This window comes from Meriones unguiculatus, chromosome 15 (assembly GCF_030254825.1).
Source record: "Meriones unguiculatus strain TT.TT164.6M chromosome 15, Bangor_MerUng_6.1, whole genome shotgun sequence".
Classification (NCBI taxonomy): domain Eukaryota; kingdom Metazoa; phylum Chordata; class Mammalia; order Rodentia; family Muridae; genus Meriones; species Meriones unguiculatus.
In genome coordinates, this window is record NC_083362.1 from 15694732 (window position 1) to 15720231 (window position 25500).

Genomic DNA, 25500 nt, shown 5'->3' on the forward strand with positions numbered 1-25500 from the left:
AACACCGGCCTCTGACTTTCCCAACCAGCTAGCTGCATGACCTTAAGGAAGTCACACCAGCTTCCGCTTTTGCAAAATCAGAGGATTAGACAAGATGGGCTGTGAAATACAGACTGGAAAAACTATACATAGACAAGTTTCCATTAGCATAAGCTCACTAAAAGTACAGTGCCTTTTAAAGCTGGGGCCAGCCAGAACCTCTGCTGGCTTTCTGTGTAGTTTTGTTTTTCAATACAGGATTTCTCTGTGTGGCCCTGGGAGTCCTGGAACTCGCTTTGTAGGTGAGGCTGGCCTGGAACCCAGAGATCAGCCTGCCTCTGCCTCCCTGAGTGCTGGAATTTCTGTCTTTTTAGAAGGATTTAAAAAAAAAGACAACATTTGGTTTTGTTCCTTCTTGCTCTCTACTCCTCTTTCCATGTATGGCCCTTGTGACTCAGTGGTCTTTTCTGCCATGAATTCAGGTCACAGTCCAGTTGTTTGTGGGGATCTATCCAGGTGAGGTCCTGGCAGGAAAAGGAAGGCTCTGCGAGCTCTCCATCCGGCAGGGGAGCAGGTCTTCCCCTTGTGGTCATTGGTGGAACGACGGCCTCCCAAAAGCTGTTTCTCCACCTGTCATCAGTCAGATTTCTTAGCCCCATTCTTCATAGAACATCCCCCCCCTTTTTTTTTTTACCAAATTGAAATGAACATATTTTGTTATACCTTTCCTATAAACTGTATAAGATGTAGCTTCTCTACACTGAGTCAAAATGCAAAAGTAAGACGAGACAAAGTCTATGTTTGACAGGCATCTGGCTGCATTTCACCAGGGTGGCCTGTAGAAGGGGAGGAGTGGAGTTCGTAAGGTAAGATGGCTTAGCGCTTTCAGTGTGAAGGGTATTTTGAAGGTTGGCCTTCAGGCGGGCTCTGCTGGGAATGGAGTTGGAGCAGAGCCCCCCCTCCCCTGGGGATGTGAGCTCTCCAGGTGAGCATCTCAGCTGAGAGGATGCAGCTGTCGCAGCTGGTGCATGGCAGGCGTGGAGACACCAGATCACCCGGAGAGCCAGGCCAGAGAGTACAGGGAAGGAAGGAGTACAGGGAAGTACATGGCCCTTGGCCCAAGAGAACTGTGGGCGTTTCCAAGCAGCAGCGTCAGGGTACAGAATAGGGTGATCCTGGTTGTGCCCTAAAAACATGTGAGGGAGGAGAGCCAGGTGGAGAGGCTGCTTCAGAGCCCTGGGTGCTGGGGGTGACATGGTGGGCCCCTCGGAGAGCTCGGACACGCCTGCGTCTGGGACTCCAGCAGGCATCTCCCTGCGGTGGAGTCTGCCAACCAGGGAGGTGGCTGGTGTCTGTGGTACCCAGCCTGCTGTGGGTACAGAGAAGGCAGGACTCGGGAGACGCTTACTGCTTGAGGGAGGAATGAGTAAATGGATGGAAAGTCCCTGAGAAAGAATTCCTAAACCACGAACCACGATGTAAAAAAAAAAAAAAAAAAACCCCAAAAGGGTTTGGGTACGGTTAGGGTGGGTCCGCATCCTTCTAGGACACAGTTGCCCCTGGAGGAATGCTTGCAGCCTGGGCTGTTTCAGTGCCTTCCTGGGCAGGGCAGGGCAGGGCAGGGCAGGGCAGGGCAGGGCAGGGCAGGGCAGCTGTGGAGTTTCCATGCCTCCGGGGGTGGCATGGATGAAGAAGTTCGTCTGTAGACAGGGCTTAAAACAGCTGAGGAGGGAGAATGAGTTGTCGCTGGGAGGGTGGCAAGTGAACTTGGACCAGAGTCCCTGGGAGAGTGCAGGCTGCAGGCAGCAGTGGCCGTGAATAGAGTCTTTTTAATTTTTAAAAACTAATTACTATTCTCTCTTTGGCTTGCTCCACGCTCTCTCCCTCACATGGTTTCAGGTAACACCTGACTTCATCCTACTCTGAACCCTAAAACTGCCACTTAGAAATACCCATAGTTCTCCTGGTCCGAGGCCTTCCTTCCTAGTACTGTCTGACCTGGCTCTCAGGGTATCGTGGTGTCTCCGCCCCGCCATGTACCAACCCTGATAGATGCCGTGTCCTCTCATCTGGAATGCTCGCCCGGGGAGCTCACATGTATATATGAGTGTCTTCCCAGGATGTGTTTTATGTGCACTGCGTGTGCATTCATGGCCTGTGGAGGCCAGAAAAGGGCTCTGAATCCTCTGGAACTGGAATTATAGATGTTTGTGTTGGTGCTTGAAACTGACCGGGTCTTCCGCAAGAACACCAAGGACTCTTATCTACCAAGCCATGTCCATCAGCCTCATACTTTGGGCTTTTAAAAATCGCACCTTGAGGGGGTAGGCATGTGACTTGGTTGGTAGGAGCAGAGCGTGTAAAGCTCGTGAAGCCCTGGGCTTGATCTCTAGTGAGGAATCTTGGTGGTACATCACTCCTGCCTTCCTAGCACTCCCTGAGAGGTGGAGGTCGAAGGAACAGTTCAAGGCCATCCTTGTCTATAATGAGCTTGAGGCCAGCTTGGGCTAGACACTCAAAATAAATAAGTGAATAGATAACTAACTGAACAAAGTCATATTTCTAACTTATGAGAACACACACATCTTTTAATGATCTGAATTAGTCAGGTGTTTTGTTGTTGTTGTTGTTTGTTTCTATGGAAAAATACCCATGACAAACAAGGTCAAAGCAGGAGAGGTTTATTTAGTTTTAGTTTCAGAGGTTCAGTCCATCTTTGCTTGGAAGCTCTGGGGTTGTTGGCTGGAGCATACAATGTTCTTTAATCGGGAGACAATGGTACCTGTATGTGGGACTCAACCCCCTCTACCCAGAGGGAATTTCCTGCTCTCTCTGCCTAAACATATATAACCCCCTCCTTCCTGCATGTTCATGATGTCTCAAGTCCTGGTTTTCCAAAAAGGCCTCTTGCTTCCTAGACTGCCTTCCAGCAACACCTGTTTCAGCCTTGCACACTGTGGCGTGCTGATTCCCCAGCCTCAGGCCTGCTGGGTCAGACTCTGTCTCAGGCACAGTCTCTCCCTGAGGCACTGTTGGTATCATCCATCTGTCTGGGCTCGTCTCTGTGACCTTGTGAATTTGAGCCTGTTCTCTAAGCTCTTTGTAAGGGCTTAGAAAGGAAGTAGAGGCACAGGTCTGTGTTTGATTTCCATTGTGTAAGGGATTCCTGTCCTGATCAACTTTAAAGAATTGTTTCCTTAAAAGAGCTCTGAGAGAGACCATTACAGAACGCAGCAAAACCAGAGGTTAATATCACCCACTCTGAGGAGACACTGGGAATACAGGGATTTAGAGGTCTTCCGTGGTGTTCCCTAGATGCAGATGAACCTGACAATGTGACTTTGGAAGACATCAGTTCTCTCTCTTGGAAAACAACGTGGCAGGATGCCACAGATCTTCTCTAGACCCTTCCTTGCTGCTGGATGTGAGATGTGTTTCTAAGCCGCTTTTGCCGTGCTTATTTTCTATGATGTAGACGTACATCATAGAATATTCTAGTAGGGAATAGTGGATGTCCTTCTCTGCTCCTGTAGTTCACCCCCTTGTCATGTGTTTATACCATGTCAGACTTGGTGGATTTTCATGGCTGTGCCTTCATTCTCTTCTAGGACACGGGGGTCGGGAAATCAAGCATCGTGTGTCGGTTTGTCCAGGACCACTTTGACCACAACATCAGCCCCACCATTGGGTAAGTGCCAGCATGGTGTGTGTGTGTGTGTGTGTGTGTGTGTGTGTGTGTGTGTGTATTGTTGTTGTTCTTAACATCCTTTCTTTTTACGACAAAGGTTTCTAACCTCACCAGTGAGAATTGATCCTAACTCCAGAAATTTAGAGCTATTCCTCTTGTGATTTTTTTTTCCATGCCAACCTTCTTCCTCTTGAAGGGCAAGACCATGGATCTGAAAAGCGGTTGCCTTCATCTCCAGATGGGAGATGGTGTGCATCACCAGCTCCTGATGGGTGGCTACGTTGCCTGGTTTTAATTGCCAGAAAAGTTGCCCACTGCACACTGGGGAAGTGTAAAGTCTGAGTGGAATGAAGCATTTTTTCTTTCCTGGCATAATCTAATGCTGAGCATTCCCCCCATTGCTTAAGTTTTCTGTGACAACATGGTTTTTGGTGGTTGCAATGTCTAATAGGTGTTGCAATGCCTTTTAAGAGCTTCAGTACATTATGGGAGCTGCTCTACTTCCTGCCTGCTTTGCTCCTCACTGTCTTCTGGTGTCAGAAAGACTCAGCTCTCCTGTGGGCTTTAGAATTCCTAGGTTTTTCCCTGACATAGTTAACTTGCACTCATATTTTCTCTTTTGGAATTTTGAGATTATTTCTAACCTTCAGTTTCAGAAAAAAATAAGGCTACCAGGAAAACTTCCTGACTAAAACATAGATTTATTAGAGGATGCTAGAAATGGAATTCTTAATTTCCAAAGCCTTGATTGATTATCTATCCCAAAGCTTGTTAACTTGGTGAACCAGAAGTCTTGCCTGAGGGTTCCTTTTGTTTAGCCTTTGTGGTACTTTCTCTTTCTTTCTTTTTAAGAGTTTACTTTGTTATTTACATGGTGTTCTGCCTGCATGTACACCTGCACATCAGAAGAGGGCACCGGATCTCATTATAGATGGTTGTGAGCCATCATGTGGTTGCTGGGAATTGAACTCAGAACCTTTGGAAGACCAGCCAGTGCTCTTAACCTCTGAGCCATCCTTCTAGCCCCTTTATGGCACTTTAAGAAGTTCAAGCCAGCATGTCAGTTACTTTCCTTCCTGCAGTAAACCAATACCTGAGAAGACAGCTTAAAGGAGGAGAGCTTGTTTTGGTGGCTGCTTGGCTCTATATGTTAGGCAACAGGAGCCTGTAGTGGAGGCGAGCTGCTGTTCACTGTGTAGTGACCAAGAAATGGGGGGCAAAGAAGACAGGAAGAGGCTAAGGAAAGCTACAGCATCTAAGGACATGCCCTTGGTGACTCACTTCCTCTCCCTAGACCCTCCTTCCTACTTCTCAATAACGCCATCATAGTATAAACCTGTCAAATAGTTAATCTACTCATCAGGCCAGAGCTCTCATGATCTAATAGTTCCTGGGAATGCCCTCATGGACACACCCAGTGGTGTGTTCCACTGCTCCCTCAGGTGTCTCTCCACCATGGCCAGTGCTGAAGAACTGAGGTATGCCCCACCCCCCTTCTGGCTTCTCTTGAGAGATCCACGGGTGCAGAGAGTGAGGTATGGCCATCTGCCAAGCAGCCAGGTAGGCACATGTACGGGCTGACAGATTCTGAAGCTTCAGGGTCTCCTGTGACTTAGTGTTACTGTTATTTTGTCAGTATGATTGTCTCACCTCATCTGCCTCATTGGATTATGTTACCTGCCTGAGCCTGTGGGCATTTCAGTTCAAGTCCCTGACCCAAGAGTTAATGTGATAGTTTCCCTGGGTCAGAGCACATAGGTGGCCACAGAGCTGCAAACTTGACCAAGGTAGGCAGAGCTGGGGGTGTGGCTTCAGTAGTATAGTGCTTGTATGGCATGGGTTTGATCATAGCACCACCAAAACCAACCAGACAGATGGATGACAAGTCATGCGAGTCTGTTCTCAAAGCCTATCTTGTTCTTCCCATCAGAATCACAGTTGTAAAAGGACATTATTTCTGCATCAGAAGCATTGGCCCACGTCACCTCGGTGACTCATATTTGTAGTCACGCCGACTATGAAACATAGGTGACTCAAAGACAGCTATGCCATGGGCTATGTCCAGGCATGAAAGCTGCATCCCTAGAGTTTCCCGCAAAGTCTGCACACGTGATCATGTATGCCGCAGCTCTATGAGCAGACATCTCCTTTGCACAGTATTGTTGCCATGTGAATCTTGTTTTATTATATTATAAAAAAAGTATTTATTGGGGGAGTGTAGGCCCATTTTTTTTATAGCTATTTTATTGGTTCCTTATATCTACTACCCTTCTCCATCCCAATCCCTTCCAACACCCTAACACTAGGTAGGCAAGAAAGAAGGTTAGACAGGAAAGAGGACATAGACCTCTTTAGGCTGCTTCCTGTTATTTAGGGTCATCAGGTTCCTAGGGGCAAGTCTAATCTTTTTTGTCAGAATATCCAGCAATCCAGCAAGAGTAATTTCAACAGCAGGGACCAGCAGCGGCTGGGGTAGCAGCAGAGGGAGCAGCAGCCACCACAGGCCCTCAGAGCTCTCCCATTTATACTGTCTCCAGAATCCCCAGAATTAAACTACCTGCAGCTGGCAAAGATCACACCCCTGCCAGAGAAGAAGGCACATTATAGTCAGCGTCTATGGTAAATCTGAAGCAGCTCCATATCCCACACCTGGGATTAAAACAAAAACAAACACATTCACGTAACATAACTGGCTTTTTAAATACCAAAATTCTCAGTACAGGGGACGTTTGCACATTTGCCACCGTGTACATGTGGAGGTCACAGGACAACTCGAGGGAGTTCATTCTCTCCGTCTGATCTGTGGAGATCCAGAGGATCAAACTCAGGTTTTCAGGCCTGGTGGCACCCACTTGTACTCTTTTCTTGAGGCATCTTCCTAGCCTGTACTATGATTCTTCTAAGTTTTAGGAACTTTCTGGGTCTTCTGAGTTTCATTTATTTCCTGAGACTGCTGGGTTTCCCCTCCTGTCTGAGTCTTCTGAGACCCCCTCTTCCCTCATAAGATGTTTGAAATTGAGTGACCTGTCTAGACAGCAGAGTGTAATGAGAACAAGTGTGAGATGTCATTTTCTATCTATTGTAATGGAAAAATTTGAAAGAGGGAAAAGGGTTGGAGAGAAGACCATCTCATACATGTATAGGTTGGCATGACCCAAATTTGGCATATGTACCAAAAGTGGATGATATTTGCTTTTTAAGAAATAAGGCTAAAGCCAAACATGGTGGCCCATACCTGTGATCCTAGCATTCAAGAGGTTAAGGCTTGCATTGGCCACATGCGTGGTGGGGTGTAGTACTATTCTTCGATATATTTGCTCTTAGCAGTAGTCTGGAAGGTCTGATTTCAAAGAGATGCGTGGTAGATAATATTGACTCGTGTCACACGGTGACCCAGACTCTGGCTTCACTCCAGTTGTGGGTTGATCACGTGACAGCAGAGGTTAACCTTTGTGAGTGTGTATGGCGGGGGGTGTGGAACTGCCAGGGCTCACCTGAGGCTTCTGCAATTAGCCTTTCAGTGTTATTATTTTTTGAGACAGGGTTTCTCTGTGTAGCTCTGGCTGTCCTGGAACTCACTACATAGACCAGGCTGGCCTTGAACTCACAGAACTCACAGAGATCCACCTACCTTTGTGCTGGGATTAAAAGTGTATGCTACCACCACCCAGTTCTGGGTGCTCTTCTATCCCATGAATATTCAGGCTAAATTATTCCATACCCTGTCCTAGGTCTCCCACTTGTCCCAGAGAAGTCCCTGCCCAAGGTTTCTCTTCTCTCTGCAAGCCCTCTGTCTTCCTGCCCCCGCTCTCCCCAGCTCTGATATCCACCCTCATTTCTCTCCTTGTTCCCTCTCTTACCCTGTTCCCTCTCTTCAACCACTTCTGCAGTCTGTTATATTTTCTACTTCTGAGTGGAAGTTAAGCATCCTCCGTTGGGTCCTCCTTGCTGCTTATCTTCTTAGGTCTGTGAGTTGTAATATGATTGTCCTGTACTATATGGCTGAAATCCACTTGTAAGTGAGGACATACCATGTGTGTCTTTCTGGGTCCAGTCCTCCCTTTTGTATAGAAGTGTGCATACGTTTTTGTTATTTATCCCTGTGCTGGGTAGTTTTGTGTCAGTTTGACACAGGCTGATGTCTTCTGAGAGGAGGGAGTCTCCATGGAGAAAATGCCTTCCTAACATCCAGCTGTAAGGCATTTTTAAAATCAGTGATGAGGGGCAGCCTATGGTAGGTAGTAGTACCCTGAGGCTGTGGTCCTGGGTTCTATAAGAAAGCAGGCTGAGCAAGCCATGAGGAGCAAGCCAGTCAGAAGCCCCCTCTATGGCCTCTGCATCAGCTCCTCTCTCCAGGTTCCTGCCCTGCTTGAGTTCCTGCCCTGACTTCCTCTAATGATAGATTATGGTCTTGAAGGGTAAGACAAATAGACCCCTTTCCCCCAAGTTGCTTTGGTCCTGGTGTTTGTTGCAGTCTTAGAAATCCTGACTAAGGCACTCCCTGTGTTTATGCAGACAGGCTGAGATTTAAATACATTCTTCTGCTACCTCCTGCTGATACGGGATTCACGTCAGCACAGGGAGTAAGTTAAGACGGCTTTCTTTTCACATTTCCAAGTCAAAGTCTTCGTTTTTGTTTATTTAGTTTTTGGGTTTTTGAGACAGGTTTACACTCTTACACCTCTAGCTGTCTTGGAACTCGCTCTATAGACCAGTCTGGCCTCAAACTCACAGATATCCACCTGCCTCTGCCTCCGAGTGCTAGGATTTAAAGGCATGCTCCACCACTGCTCAGCTAATCAAAGTCTTAAAATAATAAAATAAGATTTGTTTTCTCACACTATAAGAAATAGGTTTTAATATCTAAGACATCTGACATTTCCCTGACATCCAGTGAATATTACTCTAGGACAAGTGAATCTGTTCCTGCATGCATTTTTTAAAATAAGATTTTTGTGTTTATTTTATGGGTGTGAGTGTTTTGTCTGTATGTGTGTCTACACAACACATACGTGCTGAGGAAGCCAGAAGAAGGTATCAGATCCCCTGGAGTTACAGATGGTTGTGAGCTGCTGTGTAATTGTTAGGAACCAAACTTAGGTCCTCTGCAAGAGCAGCTGATGCTCTTAACCACTGGGCCATCCCTCCAGTCCACACGTTCTTTATGTTTTGAAACTCCAGCTGGATTATATAAAATACAGACTATTTCATTTGCCATGGTATCACTCTCATTACTGCCTTTTAGGGACAAGAGTTCTTGGGGTCCTCTTGTGGCAAACACTAGCTTGGGTTCATGAGTCTCTGGAGATTTGCTAATGCAGGGGGTTGACTCTTTTTTCAGGGCATCTTTTATGACCAAAACTGTGCCTTGTGGAAATGAACTTCATAAATTCCTCATCTGGGACACTGCTGGTCAGGAGCGGGTAAGTACGTGCTGCTTCTGGCTTCCTAGAGACAGAATGGGACTACCTTCTGCATTTTTTTTTTTTAATATACAGAAAAAGTTTGAAAACAATTGCTATGAGATAGAGCTTAAGAAATAAAAAGCTAGCCAGGTGTGGTGGCACACACCTACAGATCACTGTGAGTTTGAGGCCAGCCTGGTCTACAAAATGTGTCCAGGACAGTCAAGGCTACACAGAGAAACCCTGTCTTGAATAAACCAAAACCATATCCAAAACAAACAAACAAAAACCTAACAGGTTATTTTAAATGAATCCCTGCTCTTTACTTAAATTTGAATAAGTATGGTATTTCTAGAAGTTGTTATTTTAGCCAGAATTGCCTTACATAAAAATATAACTTGTTCATTTTTAATTGGTGCTGGCTTTCTGTGATGGTCTCCATCTGTCTGTCATAAAGAGAAGTTTCCTGGATGAGGGGCGAGGACTACATTTACCTGTGGGTATGAGGACAAATATTAAGAATGTAGGTAGGGACTGTGCTGGTTCAGTAAAGTGGTGGCCATAGCTTGAGCTGGGCCAGCAAGTTGTTCCTCAGTGACAGGGTCCTAAGTGGGAGGTGGAGGAGATGAGAAGATAAAGAAGATGGGAAAGTGTGGATACAGGAGGCATACAAAGTGAATCCAGGTCAGTTTGGGATCAGCCTGGTCTACAAAGTGAGTCTAGGATACACAGAGAAACCCTGTCTCAAAAAACAAAACAAACAAAAAAGAAGTACAGCGTTTAATATACTGTTTCAGGGGTAAAACGGGGACAAAATAAGCAGAAACCACCATGCAGCTGAAGGCAGCAGGAAGTAAAACAGCGTTGCACAAGGGGAACACAGGCATCTCAAGAGCCTTGCAGAGCACGCAGCGGCTTCAGGACCGATAGCCGTAGCCCCTTACCGTGGGAAGAGTTGGGTTCTCAGGATCTGAAGCTCTGGCCCCAGGCCCTTCCCAGCTCTGCCAAACACGTTCCTGGCTTCAGAGAAGGAACGTGTTTCTTCTGCATATACCAGCGCCTCAGGGGAAGCCTTGGATCAGTCCAGCCCTCTTCCAAGATCTGTTACTTTTCTAGCCCCGGGGAGGTGGCTAGGTTTCCGGGACAAGGCTTGATTTCCCTCTCCTCGAGTGGGTCTTAAGTCCAGTGAGACAGTTGTTGGTTTCTGCCCAAGTATGTGCACCACTACTGCACCTGTAGTTATCGTGCTGTGGTGGCTGTTCTGGTTCCTGGGCATCTCAGCCAAGTGGGCCTGTTGGTTGCTTCCCTTCTTTGGAAGCTTGTACGGCCCCTTCTGGTATCATGAAAGCTAGTCCTCGGGGAGGAGGCTCTCAGCCCAGTTCCAGCTCAGGGGCCTCTGGAACGTGTTTTTGAAGAACACGGTGCAATAGGGACTTAGTTTTCACCTCTGGGGGGCGGGGCAACCAAAGGCAAGAGCAAGAGCCTGTAATGTGTCTGGAGTCTCTTAGACAACCCTGCCCAACAACTCAAAAGAGAGCTCCTCATGCCTGGTTTTGGTAGATGTTTTTTGGCTCCTGGAGGGAACCTTGTCAGCTCAGATGGGAAAATTCCATTTATACTGTTATGTATATGTCTATGTGAGGGTGTTGGATCCCCTGGAACAGGAATGATAGATAGTTGCGGGCTGCCATGTGGGTGCTGGGATTTGAACCTGGGTCTTCTGGAAGAGCAGTTAGTGCTCTTAACCACTGAGCCATCTCTCCAGCGCCTTTTAAAAGTATGATTCCTTATAACTTTTTCAGACATGTTTGCTGTTATTTTGCCCCTTCTTCCCCACCCTCTCTAGTTAGACCCCCTCCCTGTTTTTCCCATTTACCCTATCAGATCACTTGTACCCTATTATTTCTGTCTCTATTGTTCCTGTACCTCCAAGTCCCCAGCTTAGCAATGGACTTTATTCATTGTGTCCCAAAGGTTTTGTTGTGTGGTGTTTTCATTTTAATTTCATTTCAAAAAAAAAAAAATTTTTTTTAAATTTCTCTCTTGATTTCTTCTTTGACCCAGTCATATATTGCTTGTAGAAAATGGGTAGATTTTGTTTCTTGATCTATTCGGTTCAGTCTGTGGGGTGTTCTGAATGAAAATGGCCCCCCTAGGCTCATCTATTTGAATGTCTGGCTCTCAGTTGGTGGACTGTGTAGGTAGGATTAGGAGGTGTGGCCTTGCTGGAGGTGTGTCGCTAGGGGTGGGCTTTGAAGTTTCAAAAACCCCTACCAGGCCCAGTCTGGCTCTCTTTCTGCCTTGTGCCTGCAGACCGGAGTGTCAGCTCTCAGCTTCTTCTTCAGTACACTGCCGGCCTTCCTGCTTGCATGCTTCCCACTGTGGACCAGTTCAGTCTGCTTTTTCATACAGCCCAGAACCACCTGCCTGGGGTCAGCATTGCCAGACCCTCCCTCATCAATCATTAAGAAAATGCTTCCACAGCTCAGTCTAGTGGGAGAATTTTCCCAGAGGAGGTTTCCTTTTCCCGAATGAGTCCAGCTTGTGTCTAGTTGGCCAGAAACTAGCCAGGAAAGCTTCTAATAAACTATTTAATTCTCCTAATGTTCTTGTCTGTCTCTAAAAGCCTTCTGTTTCTCGTCTTTCACTCAATGGAAGAATAATCCTTAGTTTTTATCATCTGATTCTTACAAACCTAGTGCTCATGTAATATTCATCTCATAGAAGCCCTCCCTTTAAAACCAAAGTTCTGGTATTTTTAGGTTAAAGCGTTTTAAAGACTATTTTAAGAACTGGATAATTTCCTGTCCTGCAAATGCTAAACTCGTTAAAATGTCTTTTCTTGTGCTGCTAGTTGAGAGCACAGACTTTCATGAAGTGCAGGCCTGGGGCCGTTCTCTCAGCTGCCATTCGGCGGTGGACACCGATTGGCAAATTCCAGGCAGCACATTTACATAGAAGTCTGCGCGTAGAGGGGTCTCCCTTCTTTGCTCACCTGGGTTTCTTTGCATTCGGTTGGCTGTTTTTCACTGGCTTGTTTGTTTTGTCTGTGGGCTGTCGTGGAAACCTAACTGAGATTTTCTCGCTGCCGTGCCGTGCCTTGGCTCTTGGGAAGGGTGGTCAGTCAGTTCCACAGGTGACTGGCTCAGACATGAGCGAGCAGCAGCACCACTCTGCCACCTGCTGATGTTTCTCGTGACTTCAGACACCATCCTGAGTGCCCCGTCAGCAGTCACTTCTGGCCCTGCACCATGAGGTACCCGTGCTTACCTCATTGACCACTGAGGTCACTGAGTCACAGAGGTTAAGCATGCTGCTCGTGGCTAATGCAGCGTAAAGCTGAACAGTCTGGGTCCTGGGTCTTCTTTTCTTTTGCTTTTGTAACAGAAGCCTCAGAGCTGAAAACAAAATCATCCACCCAGGGGGTTCTACTGTCGGCACCAGCCTGTCATTCTTCGGTCGCCTCTGTGCGCATTGGTAACTTTCTTGGGGAGGTCCTGGCTCTAGGAGCAGCTGTTTCCCCGTGCTCTAAACAGGGCATTGATACCGCCTTAGCTGTCCGTGTGAGCCGGCAGCTTTGGATAAAATTCGGTTCTGACTGTCCCCCTGACTGTGTTTCAGCTTGCCCAGTTTCTAGGTCAAAGGAAAATAGCACCAGGAAAATTCCAGTTGATATTTGTGATCTTAGTTGCTAATAACCTTAGTGTGTTTTCTTAGCGTCCGGCTGCTACAGGTGTGGACAGCACTGATTATAGTAACATGTTTATGTGTACGTGTAGATCTGTATATTATTATGGTTCTGCATGTGGAACTGAGCCACCCTCAGCCCTACATTCATAATTCCCAGGAGCACTGTGTGGCAGGGATAATCATCTTTGTGTTTCTGGTCGGGGAGGGTTTCTAATTTGGCTAACTATTTCAGGTGAATGTTTTCAGAATAAAGGAGAGGCTGTGGGGATCAGGGCTATGGGTCCGTACAGGCGTCAGTCTTGCTTCCCCTTAGTGGCCTGGCTTGGTTCTTCTTGGGCTGGCCTACCACTAGTCAGTATTCAAAGGTCTGGTGTCCTTTGATGGAGTCTCAGGTCTGTCCAGCTTCTCGGTTGTTTCTGCAGCTTGTTGCCAGCTTTAATTGCGCTTGTAATGATGTCACCTTATGGAGGAGTTAAGAATAAATTCCTGGCTGCTGCCTGTGCCTGTTCTGTTTTATGAATTATTGGAGTCTAGTCGATTTTATCATCCCCCAACCCTATGTCTTTGTAGAGATCTGCCACTGTCCTCTGCTCTTTCAGAATTTAAACAGGCAATGTCTTTGGGACAATATTGTAGCAATGTAGTGACATGGGTTTCAGTGTTGCCGGAGGTTGAGCGCTCATTGTGTTAGCGATTTACTGTTTGTTCACCTGGGAGGGGGGCGTGCCAGCTTCTGCCTGGCACACACAGTCTGCTGGCGGTGCCCTGCTTGCTGTCCAGCCCCAGTTCTCTTACATCTGTGGCATAAATTCACGTGCTCTGCAAGTTATTTTCTCTGTGAGCACAGGCAGCCATTTCTTCAGGGCTGAAGAGTATGTTGGGCTTCAGTCATGCCCGAATCATGCTTCTTCATGCAACCTGGACTCTGTAAGTGCAGCAAGTGTTCTTGACCATCTCTCTAGACCCTTGTAAAGTTTTTAAATGAATGAAACATTAAGAATGAAAACTTCTAAGAAAGAACAAATTTAGTAACACTATAAGAAAGCCAAGCCTGGTGTCATAGGTTTGTAATCCCAGTTTCTCAGGAGGCTGATGCAAGAGGCTAAACATTTTGAAGGCCTTATGGGGTTAAGGTGAGTTCAGGGACAGCCAGGCAGTTTAAGAAGACCCATTTTTAAAAAGTGTGAGCCTGGTGTGGCTTCTTGTGCCTGCGGGTCCTATCATTTAAGAGCAGCTGAGGCAGAATGGGCTACACAGTTAACTCCAGGCCAACCTGGGCTACACAGTGAGACTGTCTCAAAACAAACAAACAAACAAACAAAAAGTCGGGAAGCTTGGACTGGAGAGGTGGCTCAGTAGTTAAGCACACTTGCTGCTTTTATTTCCATTACCCACATTAGGCAGTATGCAACCATCTCTATCTCCAGCTCCTCTTTGGCTTTCTTCTTTGGCTTCTTTGGGCACCTGTGTCATGGGCGCTCACCAGAGGTGACCACGCAGACATAGTGTGCAGCCAGTTGAAAGTCTTTATTCCAGCCGTCTGGGACTACACTCGGGCATTCTGGATCCAGTGTAGCCCAAGCATTTAGAGCAGTGGTTCTCAGCCTCTGCGTCAGGACCCCTTTAAGACTACTGGGAAACATCAGATCTTTATGTTATGATTCATAACAGTAGCAAAATCACAATTATGAAGAATTATGAGAATAATTATGAGAATAATTTTGTGGTTGGGGAGTCACAACAAGAGGAACTGTATCAAAGGGTTGCAGCATTAGGAAGGTTAAGAACCACTGGTTTAGAGCAGGGATATTTTAAGGGCAAAAACCACATCCTGGTATCTTGATGGGCAGCTGCAGGGGAAGGTTTTGCACAGTCAAGCAGTTTAACAGAAGCCAAGATAAATCAGTGGGAGCATCTTGGCCTCAGGTTCCTAGAATAGAGCTGGATAATTTTCTATGGGATTTCCCATCAAGGAGATCAAATTCTCGTCAATCCTGAAATGACCTCAGCAAGGGCCTCCACACTGTCTTGCCCCATCACACCTGCAGCCACACACACATACCCACACACACAGACAAATACCTGCACACATAAGACAAAGATTCTAAATGTTAGAAACAAGCCCAAACTTTATACTTCGAGAAAAGCTGCAGAAGCAACCGAGCAGTTCACTGGGCTGGGTAGCCATGGCTCACTCAGAACACTCAGGTTCTCAGGTGCCTCAGAGGCTGGAGGTTGCTGGGGAAGGCCGGCTAGAATGAGAAGGCCTCTCCTGGAGTAAGAATATGGATTCCAGGAAAAGCAGCCATGGAGTCAGGATTGGTAATTTAGCCGTCTACGGGCCTCTGTGGGGTTCTCTTGCCAGTGTTTGTTGGAGGGCCAACATCACCCACTTTATTCAGACATCTTTCTGCAGAATTTCCTTACACATGATGTAGGAAGTTCTGCCCAGAAGTTTTCTGTTAAAAAAAAATAAATAAATTATATTTATTTAATATATATATATTTGATGGCATTGATCCATTAGTTGAGACATTCAGTATTGGGGATGGTTCAGGTTTGTTTTGGAATGTGTGCACAGATGTAATGCCGTGTCTGCAAATGGGGCCTGTGGTGGTTTATCTCCGTTGTCAGCCTCACCTCTGGGTACATCTGTGAGGGGTTTCCTGGGCAGGTAGGAAGACCTCCCTAACATGGATGGTGACATTCCAGGGTCTGGGGTCTGCTGGCAGTGCATGCTGTCTTTACTCCCAGCGCTCAGTAGGCAAAGACAGGTGGGTCCCTGGGAGTCACGGCTAGTCTGGGCTGCACAGCACGTTCCGGGCTGGCTGATGCCAAGCCCCAGATTCATCTCTCTTCACCTCTACCTGTAATGCGACCAGCTGCCTTGGCTTCTGTCACCGTACTTTCTCCGCCATGATGGAGTGCACTCTCAAACTGTGACTAATTGTCAGGTGTTAGCATACCTGTGAGTCATGTGATGCAGAACCCATGTTTCAGCATACAAATCTATGTATGCTTCAGATCTACCTTTTACGTGCAGCCTGAAGATAATACTGGATTTCCACCTTGCAACACCATGTTGGCACTCCATCTTCCGATACTGGGATAGTTTGGGTTTTCAGGGCCTGTACTGTACACTGTTTATCTATTTATTGACTTACAGACATTTGGGTTATTTCCACTTTGGGCTATTACGGGGAATGGTGCTGTGAGCATTCATGTCCGAGTTTCTGTGTGGGTGTGTGCACTGTTTTAGCAACGTGGGTAAAGAGTCAACTCAGTGGGCTATGCGGTACCAATAGTCAACACCCAGAAGAACCCCCAAGCTGGTTTTCCAAAGTGGCTCTGCCACTCAGCCTCCCACCAGCAATGCACGAGGTCGCAGCCACTCTACACTGTCAGCAGCCAGAGTCTGCAAGACGCGCGCCTACACTGTCTCCCAGGGCTCTCGCAGTGTTAGTACTTGCCTGGGCCTCGAAGCTCTGTGTGCAGCCAACAGTTGTGCATCTCATGTGGAAGGGATCCAAGTCTACGCATCCGGCTCTTCGCTTGTCCCAGCCGGACTGATTGGAAAGGTGGCTCGTTTTCTGCTTACCTGCTGGGCCCCTTCCCTGGACACCAGCTGGACAGAACTGTGAGGCTTCATTCTGGACTCCGAGTTAGCTTGCTTTGACGTGGATCCTCACCCTCACACCGGTACCCCCCTGTCCTCAGGACTGTAGCTTTGTGCTAGGATTTGATGAGAAGAAGTGGGAGTGCTCTGATTTTGTTCTTTTCTGAAATTGTATTAGTGTGTAGAATAATGGATTTCATATATGTCTAGCTTTATAATTTGCTTATGTTCATCCAACCATTACCCTCTTTTGACCTGCCCTCCTTTCTTGTCCTGCTGGTATCCTACCTCCAAAATACTTTTCTCTCTACTTTCCCGTCATATGTACGTATGTAATTATACATAGATTCTGTATAAGGAAGAAAACAGTGAATATTTGTCTGTCTCCCCTCATTATCCTCTCTTGAAGCTCCCCTCCAATCCCCCCCTTTTTAGATCCTCTTTAGGGGATTTGTTTCTCTCCTATATGTTTCCCCTTTTACTTTCATATTATTTATCTACTATCTATCTATCTATCTATCTATCTATCTATCTATCTATCTACCTACCTATCTATCATCTATACTATCTCCACACATAATTATATATGCATATAAGTAAACTTTTAAATTCCACATATGAGAGAAATGTATTTGAATGAGTCTGGATTATTTCACTTAACACAATGATCTTCAGTCCCATCTATTTCCTTGAAGATGATGTTATTTCATTCTTTGTGAGAAAGAAAGGAACAAATGATACTCAGACCAACTAAGAAATAAACATACACACACACACACACACACACACACATGTGTATATGACGTAAACACATGCACACATGTAAAACTTTTGGCTGTCATATATATACATATTTATATCCACACACACGCTCAGCTGTCACTTGCTTATTATTCCGCTTTCTTGGCTTTTAGCATCACTGCTGAAAGGCCGTCATTCTGATGGAGCGGCTTTTGTTTGTGATCTGGAATTCTTTTTTATCTTGCACCTTTTAACACTGTTCCTTTTTCCTTCTTAGCCTTTTAACTATGAAGTGCCACAGAGGACTTCTGCTCTGGCCATGTTTGTTTGAACTCCTAAATGCGTCCTGGGCTTGAGTGCATTCACCCTCCCAGTTTTGGGTAATTCTGATTTTATGGTTGATTTCTCTATACTTTTATATTATGTTTCTTAGCTGCAATCTCTTTTTGAAGGAAATTTAGGGAAATATTTTATTATAGATCTAAGTATGGATGTTAAGAGAGGACAGAGAACCATGTAACAGAAAGTCAGTGTGTAATACATTCCGTAGAATGGGTGTGAGTGTCATCGCCCCTGCCATCCCCAATCTCAGTGCAGTGTTTTCTCAAACTTACCGTTGTCTATCTCTGGTATTGCCTCTTGTGTTTGACTTAGTGTAGTGTGTACTGGCAATGTTTCCCACGATTTTTTTTCATTTCTAACATTTCTGTGTGTATGTTTTTTTTTTTTTTTTTCCCTCCTAAGATCTCAAGGGTTTTGTTGTTTTGAATTTCTCATCTGGATTACTGATTTTTTTTTCTTCACCCGTGTTCATGAATTTTCACCCAGATCTTTGTACTCTTGTTGAAGTCATTGCTCAGTTTTACAAGGAGAGGTTTTGAATTCTTCCATATTTTGTCCATTTCAGGATTTTTATGTGTGGCACAGAATTAAGATCTTTGGAGACATTGTCTTACCTTGATTGTGCTGTTATTGTTTCTTGCGGGTTTTTTTGTTGCTGTTTGTGCAGCGGCAGGCTACACAATTTGGACTACTGTCAAAATTCCTTTCAGTTTTGCTTGGGGATCATCTTAGATCTTCTCCCTGAGAAGTCCATCTCAGGTCTGCTAGAAATGGAAAAGCAAACTGCTGTCACAGCAACAAACAAGGTGTGAGCTTCCAGGAAAGTCTGTTCAAGCCGGCCTGAGTACTAGTACCAGCCACAGGATGACAGAGAACTTGAGCAGCGTAGAATGTTGCCTGGACCTTAGGCAGGTCCTCCCAGGCTTCAGAGACTGCCGGTTGGTGCACCTAAGCTGGCTAACCTTCCAGCCAAGGGGGTGTGTCCCGAGTGTGTTGTGGAGTTGGAAAAGCAAATAAAGATGCTATGTGGTCTATGCTGCATGGTAATTTTCAGTGCTTTTCCCCCTCACATCTTTATGCAGAAAGGATGAGGCTGCGCAAGTCAAACTCTCTCCTGGAACGCTAAGGTTCTCAGGCCACCCATAGTGAGCTCCCAAACAGCCGGCCCTAGAGGTTAGATGCCCACTGACATCAGGCTTAGGGCGGCCACTCTCTGCAGTTATCCTTAGGTGAAAGAGTCCAGCCCCAGCAACCAAGGTTGGGCCTGACCCTGTGCCCTTCGCTGCTTACACTGCATCTCTCCAAGTGTCTGCATCCGGCCCTCCTCTCCACTACGGCCTTCCATGGCTGTCTCCTAAACAGGCGCTGTGGCAGGTTGTCAGTCCCCCTGCCCTGTGATGGTTCTGCCCTTTACAGGCTCTGGCATTAATTCAGTCTGAAAAGAACAGGTTTACTTCCATACCACTCAGGCTACAAACCTCAGAGGCACAAAGAGTGGCAAAATGGTCCTCGTCCTCGTCTGCTTTCTGTAGCTGTAATGAACACCACGACTTCGGGGAGGGGTGGGTTGAGGTAGCCTAGGGTTCCAGGTCACGTTTCTTACTGAGAGAAGTCGGGGCAGGGACTCAAGCAGGAGTTATTACTTGTGCTTGCTCTCCAGCTTGCACTCAGCTGCCTTGCTTATGTGGCCCAAACCCACCTGCTTAGGGATGGCTACCCGGGGTAGCCTGAGCCTTCCCACATCAGTCATTGGTCTGTTCTGAGCAGCCCCTCAGCTGGGAAGTCTGAGCATTTGACTTCCACATGCAGGAAAAAAGAATTTCAATGGCAACATAAGACAACGTTATATACTTGTTCCAAAGGTCTTGGTAGGAGAGTGGGGGTGAGAAATAGGTTGTGACCCCTGTGACCCCTGTGTGTGCACCTGTGTGACTGGGAGCTCTTTGAGGACCCCCACCTCTCCTCTTCACCATGAGTGGTTGTGGCTGTGCTGTTCCACTCAGGTCATTTCCTGGGTTTGTTCCCTCACTCCGGGCAGAAGGAGCAGAAAGGAGAGAACAGAAGGGAAGGACACACCCTGCTTTCTGTGGTGCTAGTGGCCCACATTGTGCACTTGAAGTCAGCTGCATGTGGTGACGCAGGAGGGTAATGCAGGGCGATGGTAGGAGCAGAATTTGAGGGCAAAACTCTGGCTCAGGCACCCCCAGGCTAGGCTCACCTACCCATCTTGGTACGCCCTCAAGAAACCAGGCAGTAAAGAGCAGAGGAAGGCGGGCGTGGTGGCGCATGGCTGTGTTCCTAGTTTGAGGCCTTGTCCCAGAGAACCAGACGAGGAAGCGATGGGAGTGGGGACGGGAGGGAAGTGAAGAATGCATCAACGTGGCCATATCATGAAGAACAGCTTGAGGAGTGCAGTAAGGGCTTGCAGCTAGAAGAAGTGGGACAGGAGGCATAGGGAACGCAGCAGCCCTGGTCAGGGTGCCCTTGTCAATAGTTGTGCCAACTCCAGTCCTTCAGGACGCCCCAGAGTCTCTCTCACCGTCTTTGAAGAGCTCTATCCTGTGGCGCAGGGTAATGGCCCTGTCTGGGGCTGATCTGCTCCTCTGGGTTCTGCTCTTCTCAGAACCAAGGCTGCTGCAAGGTTAAAACAGTGTTGGGGTTGTGCCCTCAGCCTTGAAGATGGAGTAGGAGATCAGGCAGGCAGGCAGCATGCTGCTTACTGCTGAGGAGGCCTGACGCCTCCTGTGAACCAGCATTTCTGGAAGGAAGCGGTGGACTGATTAGGATTCACTTTCTGCGGGGAGGGTGGAGTGTTGCCTTATCTTGGGCTAGTTCTGGCCCTCAGAACAGACATTCCAAAAACCTTTTGGGCCTTTCCACGCTGCCCAGGGACGGGTCCACACGGCGTTGTTCTTGTTCTTGATTCCCGGCGTAACTTAAAGGGGACTCTTACACAGTGTCCAGAGCCCTTGATGTACTGCAGATGAAGGAGGAGGATGTCCTCAAATTCCTCGCCACAGGAACCCACTTAGGTGGCACCAAGCTTGACTTTCAGATGGAGCAGTACATCTACAAAAGGAAGAGTGATGGAATCTACATCATAAACCTGAAGAGGACCTGGGAGAAGCTGTTGCTTGCTGCTCAGGCCGTTGTTACCACTGCGAACCCTGCTGATGTCAGCATCAAGTCCTCCAGGAGCACTGGCCGGTGAGCTGTGCTGAAGTTTGCTGCTGGTTCTTGGAGCGGCTCTAATTTCTGGATACTTCACACCTGGGATCTTCACTTCCCAGTTGCAAGTAGTCTTCAGGAAGCCCTGGCTTCCGGTGGTGACTGATCATAGGGCTGAGCACCAGCCCCTCACCGAGGCCTCTTACGTCAGCCTGCCCACCATCGCTCTGTGCAACACAGATTCTCCTCTGCACTATGTGGACATTGCCGTCCCGTGCAACAACAACGGAGCTCACTCAGTGGGCCTGATGTGGTGGATGCTGGCCAGAAAGTACTGCGCATGCGTGGCACTATCTCCCATGAGCACTTTTGGGAGGTTATGCCCGATCTTTACTTCTACAGAGACCCAGAGGAGATTGAGAAGGAGGAACGGGCTACTGCTGAGAAGGCCGTGACCAAGGAGGAATTCCAGGGGGAACGGACTGCACCAGCTCCTGAGTTCACTGCCACCCAGCCTGAGCTGGCAGACTGGTCTGAGGGTGTGCAGGTGCCCTCTGTTTCCATCCAGCAGTTCCCTACTGAAGACTGGAGTGCCCAACCGGCCACCGAGGACTGGCCAGCAGCTCCCACAGCGCAGGCCACTGAGTGGGTTGGAGCCACCACTGAGTGGTCCTGAGCTCCTCTGCAGACACCTGAGCAAAGGTGGAAGGAAAATAAAGTTCCTGAAAGCTGAAAAACAAACAAACAAACAAACAAACAAACCTTTTGGAATGTAGTAACTTAACAGACTGCTACTTTCCAGCAACCCCAAAGCCCAGATAATATTAACAAGTTGGGCCTAGAGCTAAAGCTTCTCTCATACTGACTCTGGGATGTACCCACCAACAGATTTTAAACTTGTCTTGATTTATGACTTTCTTTTGTAAAAGTATGAAAACTAAACTGCTTCCTCACTGAAACATGGAATTTGGAGTGACCTAAGAATGGCTCCAGGATAAGCTCTTACTCCCTCTAAGACGGGGTCATGGTTTTTGGCTTCAGTACCACTCAGGGTCAAGCAGGAGTTTGATCCAAAGTAAAGAAGACGGGCACAAATCAAGGCAGAGTACTCCAATTTTAGTTTCCTTATGTAGTGTAGAATCAGCTTTTTTTTTTTTTTTAAGCAAAAGCAGGTTTTGGGTGACTATTATCACGAGGAACTTTTAGGAAATTTCCGTATTTGCCAACACCCAGGAATCTGAATTGAGGGCCATGACCTTGGGAAGCAGTGGAGAAATGTGCATTTCTACAGAAGATTCTAGTTCTTTGTACCACCTTTTTGTCGTCGTCATCATCATCACCATCATCATCATCACCACCACCACCACCACCACCATCATCATCGTTTGTTCTGAGAATAGAACCTGAGGCCTGATACTGCTAAGAGCAGGCACTCCACCACTGAGCTATACCACCTCTACTGTCTCATAAAAACACTAGCCTTGGAACTAGACAGATGCTCAGCAGATTAGAGCACCAGCTACTCTTCCAGAAGGTTGGGTTTGGTTCCCAGTGCTAATATGGTGGCTCACGATTGTTTACAACTGCAGTTCCAAGGAATCTGACACCTTCTTCTGAGCTCTTTGATCACCAGGCACACTCTTGGTGCACACACACGCAGGCAAAACATTCATTCATACACATAAAACAATCTAAAAACAAGACCAACAAGGACACACAGCCTGCTCATTGCGGGGGTGCATGCCTTTAAGTCCGGGAGGCACAGGGACTACATAGTGAGTTCCAGGCCAGCCAGAGCTACTAAGTGAGACTGTCTCAAAAACAAAACAAACAACTCTGTGTATGTGCCGCCTGTTAATGGAAAGATGCTGGGATCCATATTGAAGAAGATTTTTATGTTGTGCCTGACACAAAGAAGGCCATGCTGGTTCTAGGGAAGGATCCCTGGAGCTGAGGAAGCCCTCCCTCCTGTTTTATTATTGAGATAGTCTATGTAGTTTATGCTGTCCTGCATCTCACTATGTAGACCAGGCTGGCCTCAAACTCAGAGAGAACTGCCTTCCTTTGCCTCCTGAACACTGTAATTAAAGACATGCCACCGCCCCCCCCCCCAAGCGTGAGGAAACACTTTTGGCTTTCACGACATATTTATTAAAAAGAAAAAAATAAGAAAGGTGTTTCTTGTTGTACAAATTAGGTATTGTGTTAAAAACAGTTTATTAACTCAAATATTAAAGCAAGTCCTTGGCATTATGGTGCCGTTATTCAGCGCTAACCATTGTGATCAGTTGTGTCCGCGTCTCCCAGCCTCTTTTCAGTTCCCTCCTCCGTTTGTCAGGTGTCAGGATGCTTGAGCAGGCATATTAACTAGGCGCTCCAGGCCCTCTTTTCAGTGAAGAGAGAAGGTCTGTGTAAAAATGGGACAGAGAGCTCCTTCATTACTGTTTTTCCATTCAACTTGTGCCAGCTGAGAACGCTGGGAATGGCAGGAATTTTCTTCTATCACTTGTCTTTGTTTCAGCCCTCCTGGGCCTTGGGCGCCTTTTGGCTTCTGCCCTTGACGTGCCCTGGCCTTGACTGTGGCCGTTCTGCATTCCTTGGGAGGGCCGGAGCTTCTAATTGGGAGTTGGCACCTGAGGCCTAGCTGCAGACTGGCCACAAGCTAGCATTGTCCCCAGCTGCCTCTGACTCTCTGAAAATCACTCTCTGCAGGATCCATCCTGCAAGATCCGGAACCTGAAGCCAGAGTGTCTGGCGCGCAATTCTCATCTGGGGAGCAGGACCCAGCTGGAACTGTGTTTATTTGGAAACTTCATGTCTTTTCCTCTACTGCTCATTCCTGACTTGTAGTTTTGCTACTGTGAAATTTATGAAGTCATCACATGCTATTGAATTTTGCCTGAAGAATTTTCTGGTATAATACTTTCACTGTGTGAGGAAGAGAGAGAGAGAGAGAGAGAGAGAGGGGAGAGAGAGGAGAAAACCAAGACCAAACCAGGCCAGGCCTCAGGAGTTCTGTTCTCTTCCTGTTGTTCTCAGGTCCATTATTTTAACAATAGTTTCCTATTAGCTAACAAATAGTAGAAAAAGGTTTTAAAATGATAGGATTTTTTTTTTTTTTTTAGTTAAAACCAAAATAAATTTCCTTCCTCCAGAAGTATTTGTAACTTTTGGTGGACTGGTAATACTTCCTCAGCCTCTGGGAATGTGTAGTGTTCCTCAAATTTATTTCATCAGGAAACCTTTTCCCCCAAACAGCACCTTGTGGCTATTTGTTCTTCACATTCCTTCATATAACACCGTGGCCCATTGTACCGGTACCATTTGCTATTTTTTAAGACCTTGAATTTAGTTATAGTCCCGTATCTTGTAGGACTAAACCAAAATCTAGGTCTCTGTTCCCTGATGATTAGACATTGACACTGTGTTTGAGTCAGCGCAACTGGAAAGAGTTCTGGTGGTTTTGTGACTGTCTTCATTATTACCCTAAGAGGTGGGATCATATCAAAGACCCTGGACATTTGTAGGGCTTTAGAAACAGTGTCTACCGTGTTGCCGAGTAGGGAGAATGGGGTGGTGTGCAGCAGCCTGGAGCTCTGGTTCTGAGCAGCCACAGGATGTCTAGGGTGGTCTAGGTAGGTTGGACTTCCTCAAAAGACCTACATGTTCCGTGCCACATTCAGGGACCATGCTGATGATGTCTGTGATCTGTGCTGACTTTGGCTGTTACAGGCAAGGAAGCTTCTTTTGCGGTAGTATCTGTGACCGCAGACTCATACTCCAGAATGAGAGACATTGAAGGCTTCTATGACAACCTCTTTCCCCTCCCCGTCCAAAGAAACAGTCCAGACAGGAAGCTATTGAAGAGAGTCCTTGAAAAGATAAAGATGCTAAAGTACAGCTTTCCACAGCTGATGGCTTCTGGCAGGGTGGGGATAGACTCAGTGTTCTTTAAGGGGCTGGCCACTGGGTTTTTTTTACCATGTTCAATGAATATATGGGCATCACATATATTCCTATGTGGTTTTTCTCTCTTCTTCTTTTTTAAGTTTCTTATTGGGGGAGGGCACAAGGTGGAATGGTAGACTGGGAGAAATGGGAAGTAAGTATGATTGGGTGCATTGTATGAAATTCCCAAATGATCAATAAAAATATTATGTTGAAAAAAAAAGATAAAAAGAAATGCAGTGACTAGTTGCTTTCCAGAAAGATCATATCTCCCTAGAGCTTGAATCTTGAAGGCCTGTGTGTGAAATGTTTTATCCTCACAGTGGAGCTCTTGGAAGGTGTGTGTGTGGGGGGGGGGCTTTAGGAGGTCTTTATGTCATTGGGTGATGCTATTGAAGGGACTGTGTGGAATCCTGTTAACTTCCACTTCCCTTGTTCTGTGACTCCTCATTAAGTGGAGTGGTCTTGCTCCTGCTGTGACGTCTCCTCACTCCAGGCTAAAACTGACCAATTGATTCTGGACTGGATCCCCCAAAACTCTGAGATAAAATAACCCTGTCTTTGCATTGTTTATCTCAGGTACCTTTTTAGAGCGATGGAAAGCTGACTATGTCATTTATCCACAAAAGCTGAGAAGCCCGAGTTCAACATGCTTGAAGGTCCTTACTTTCTCTCTTATGATATAGATGACCATAAAAAAACCAAATAGTCAGGGCCAGTGAGATAGCTCAGCAGTGAAAAGTGGCCCAGTGTTCGTATGAGGGGGTACACACACACACACACACTAAGAATAAAAATGAAATCTTTTAAAAAGTCACATGCTGAAAGAACATAGGTAACCGTCTGCGCAATTTGTCTTTGAAGAGACAAATTGGCTTTCCGGAATTTTCTGTGGGCTCCTAAGAGGGAATTATCTGAACACT

At 46.6% G+C, this 25500-nt stretch overlaps 1 protein-coding gene and 1 pseudogene across 1 annotated transcript in view; both read left to right on the forward strand.

Annotated features, from left to right (window-relative positions):
* The window catches only part of Rab31 (RAB31, member RAS oncogene family), a 109945-nt gene that overhangs the window by 42146 nt on the left and 42299 nt on the right, over positions 1–25500 (forward strand). The window contains exons 2-3 of the mRNA XM_021653540.2: positions 3588–3667; positions 9009–9090. Coding sequence (XP_021509215.1) covers positions 3588–3667; positions 9009–9090 — 162 coding nt within the window. The remainder of the gene's footprint in view (positions 1–3587; positions 3668–9008; positions 9091–25500) is intronic.
* Positions 19921–21803, forward strand: LOC110558559 (small ribosomal subunit protein uS2-like; annotated as a pseudogene).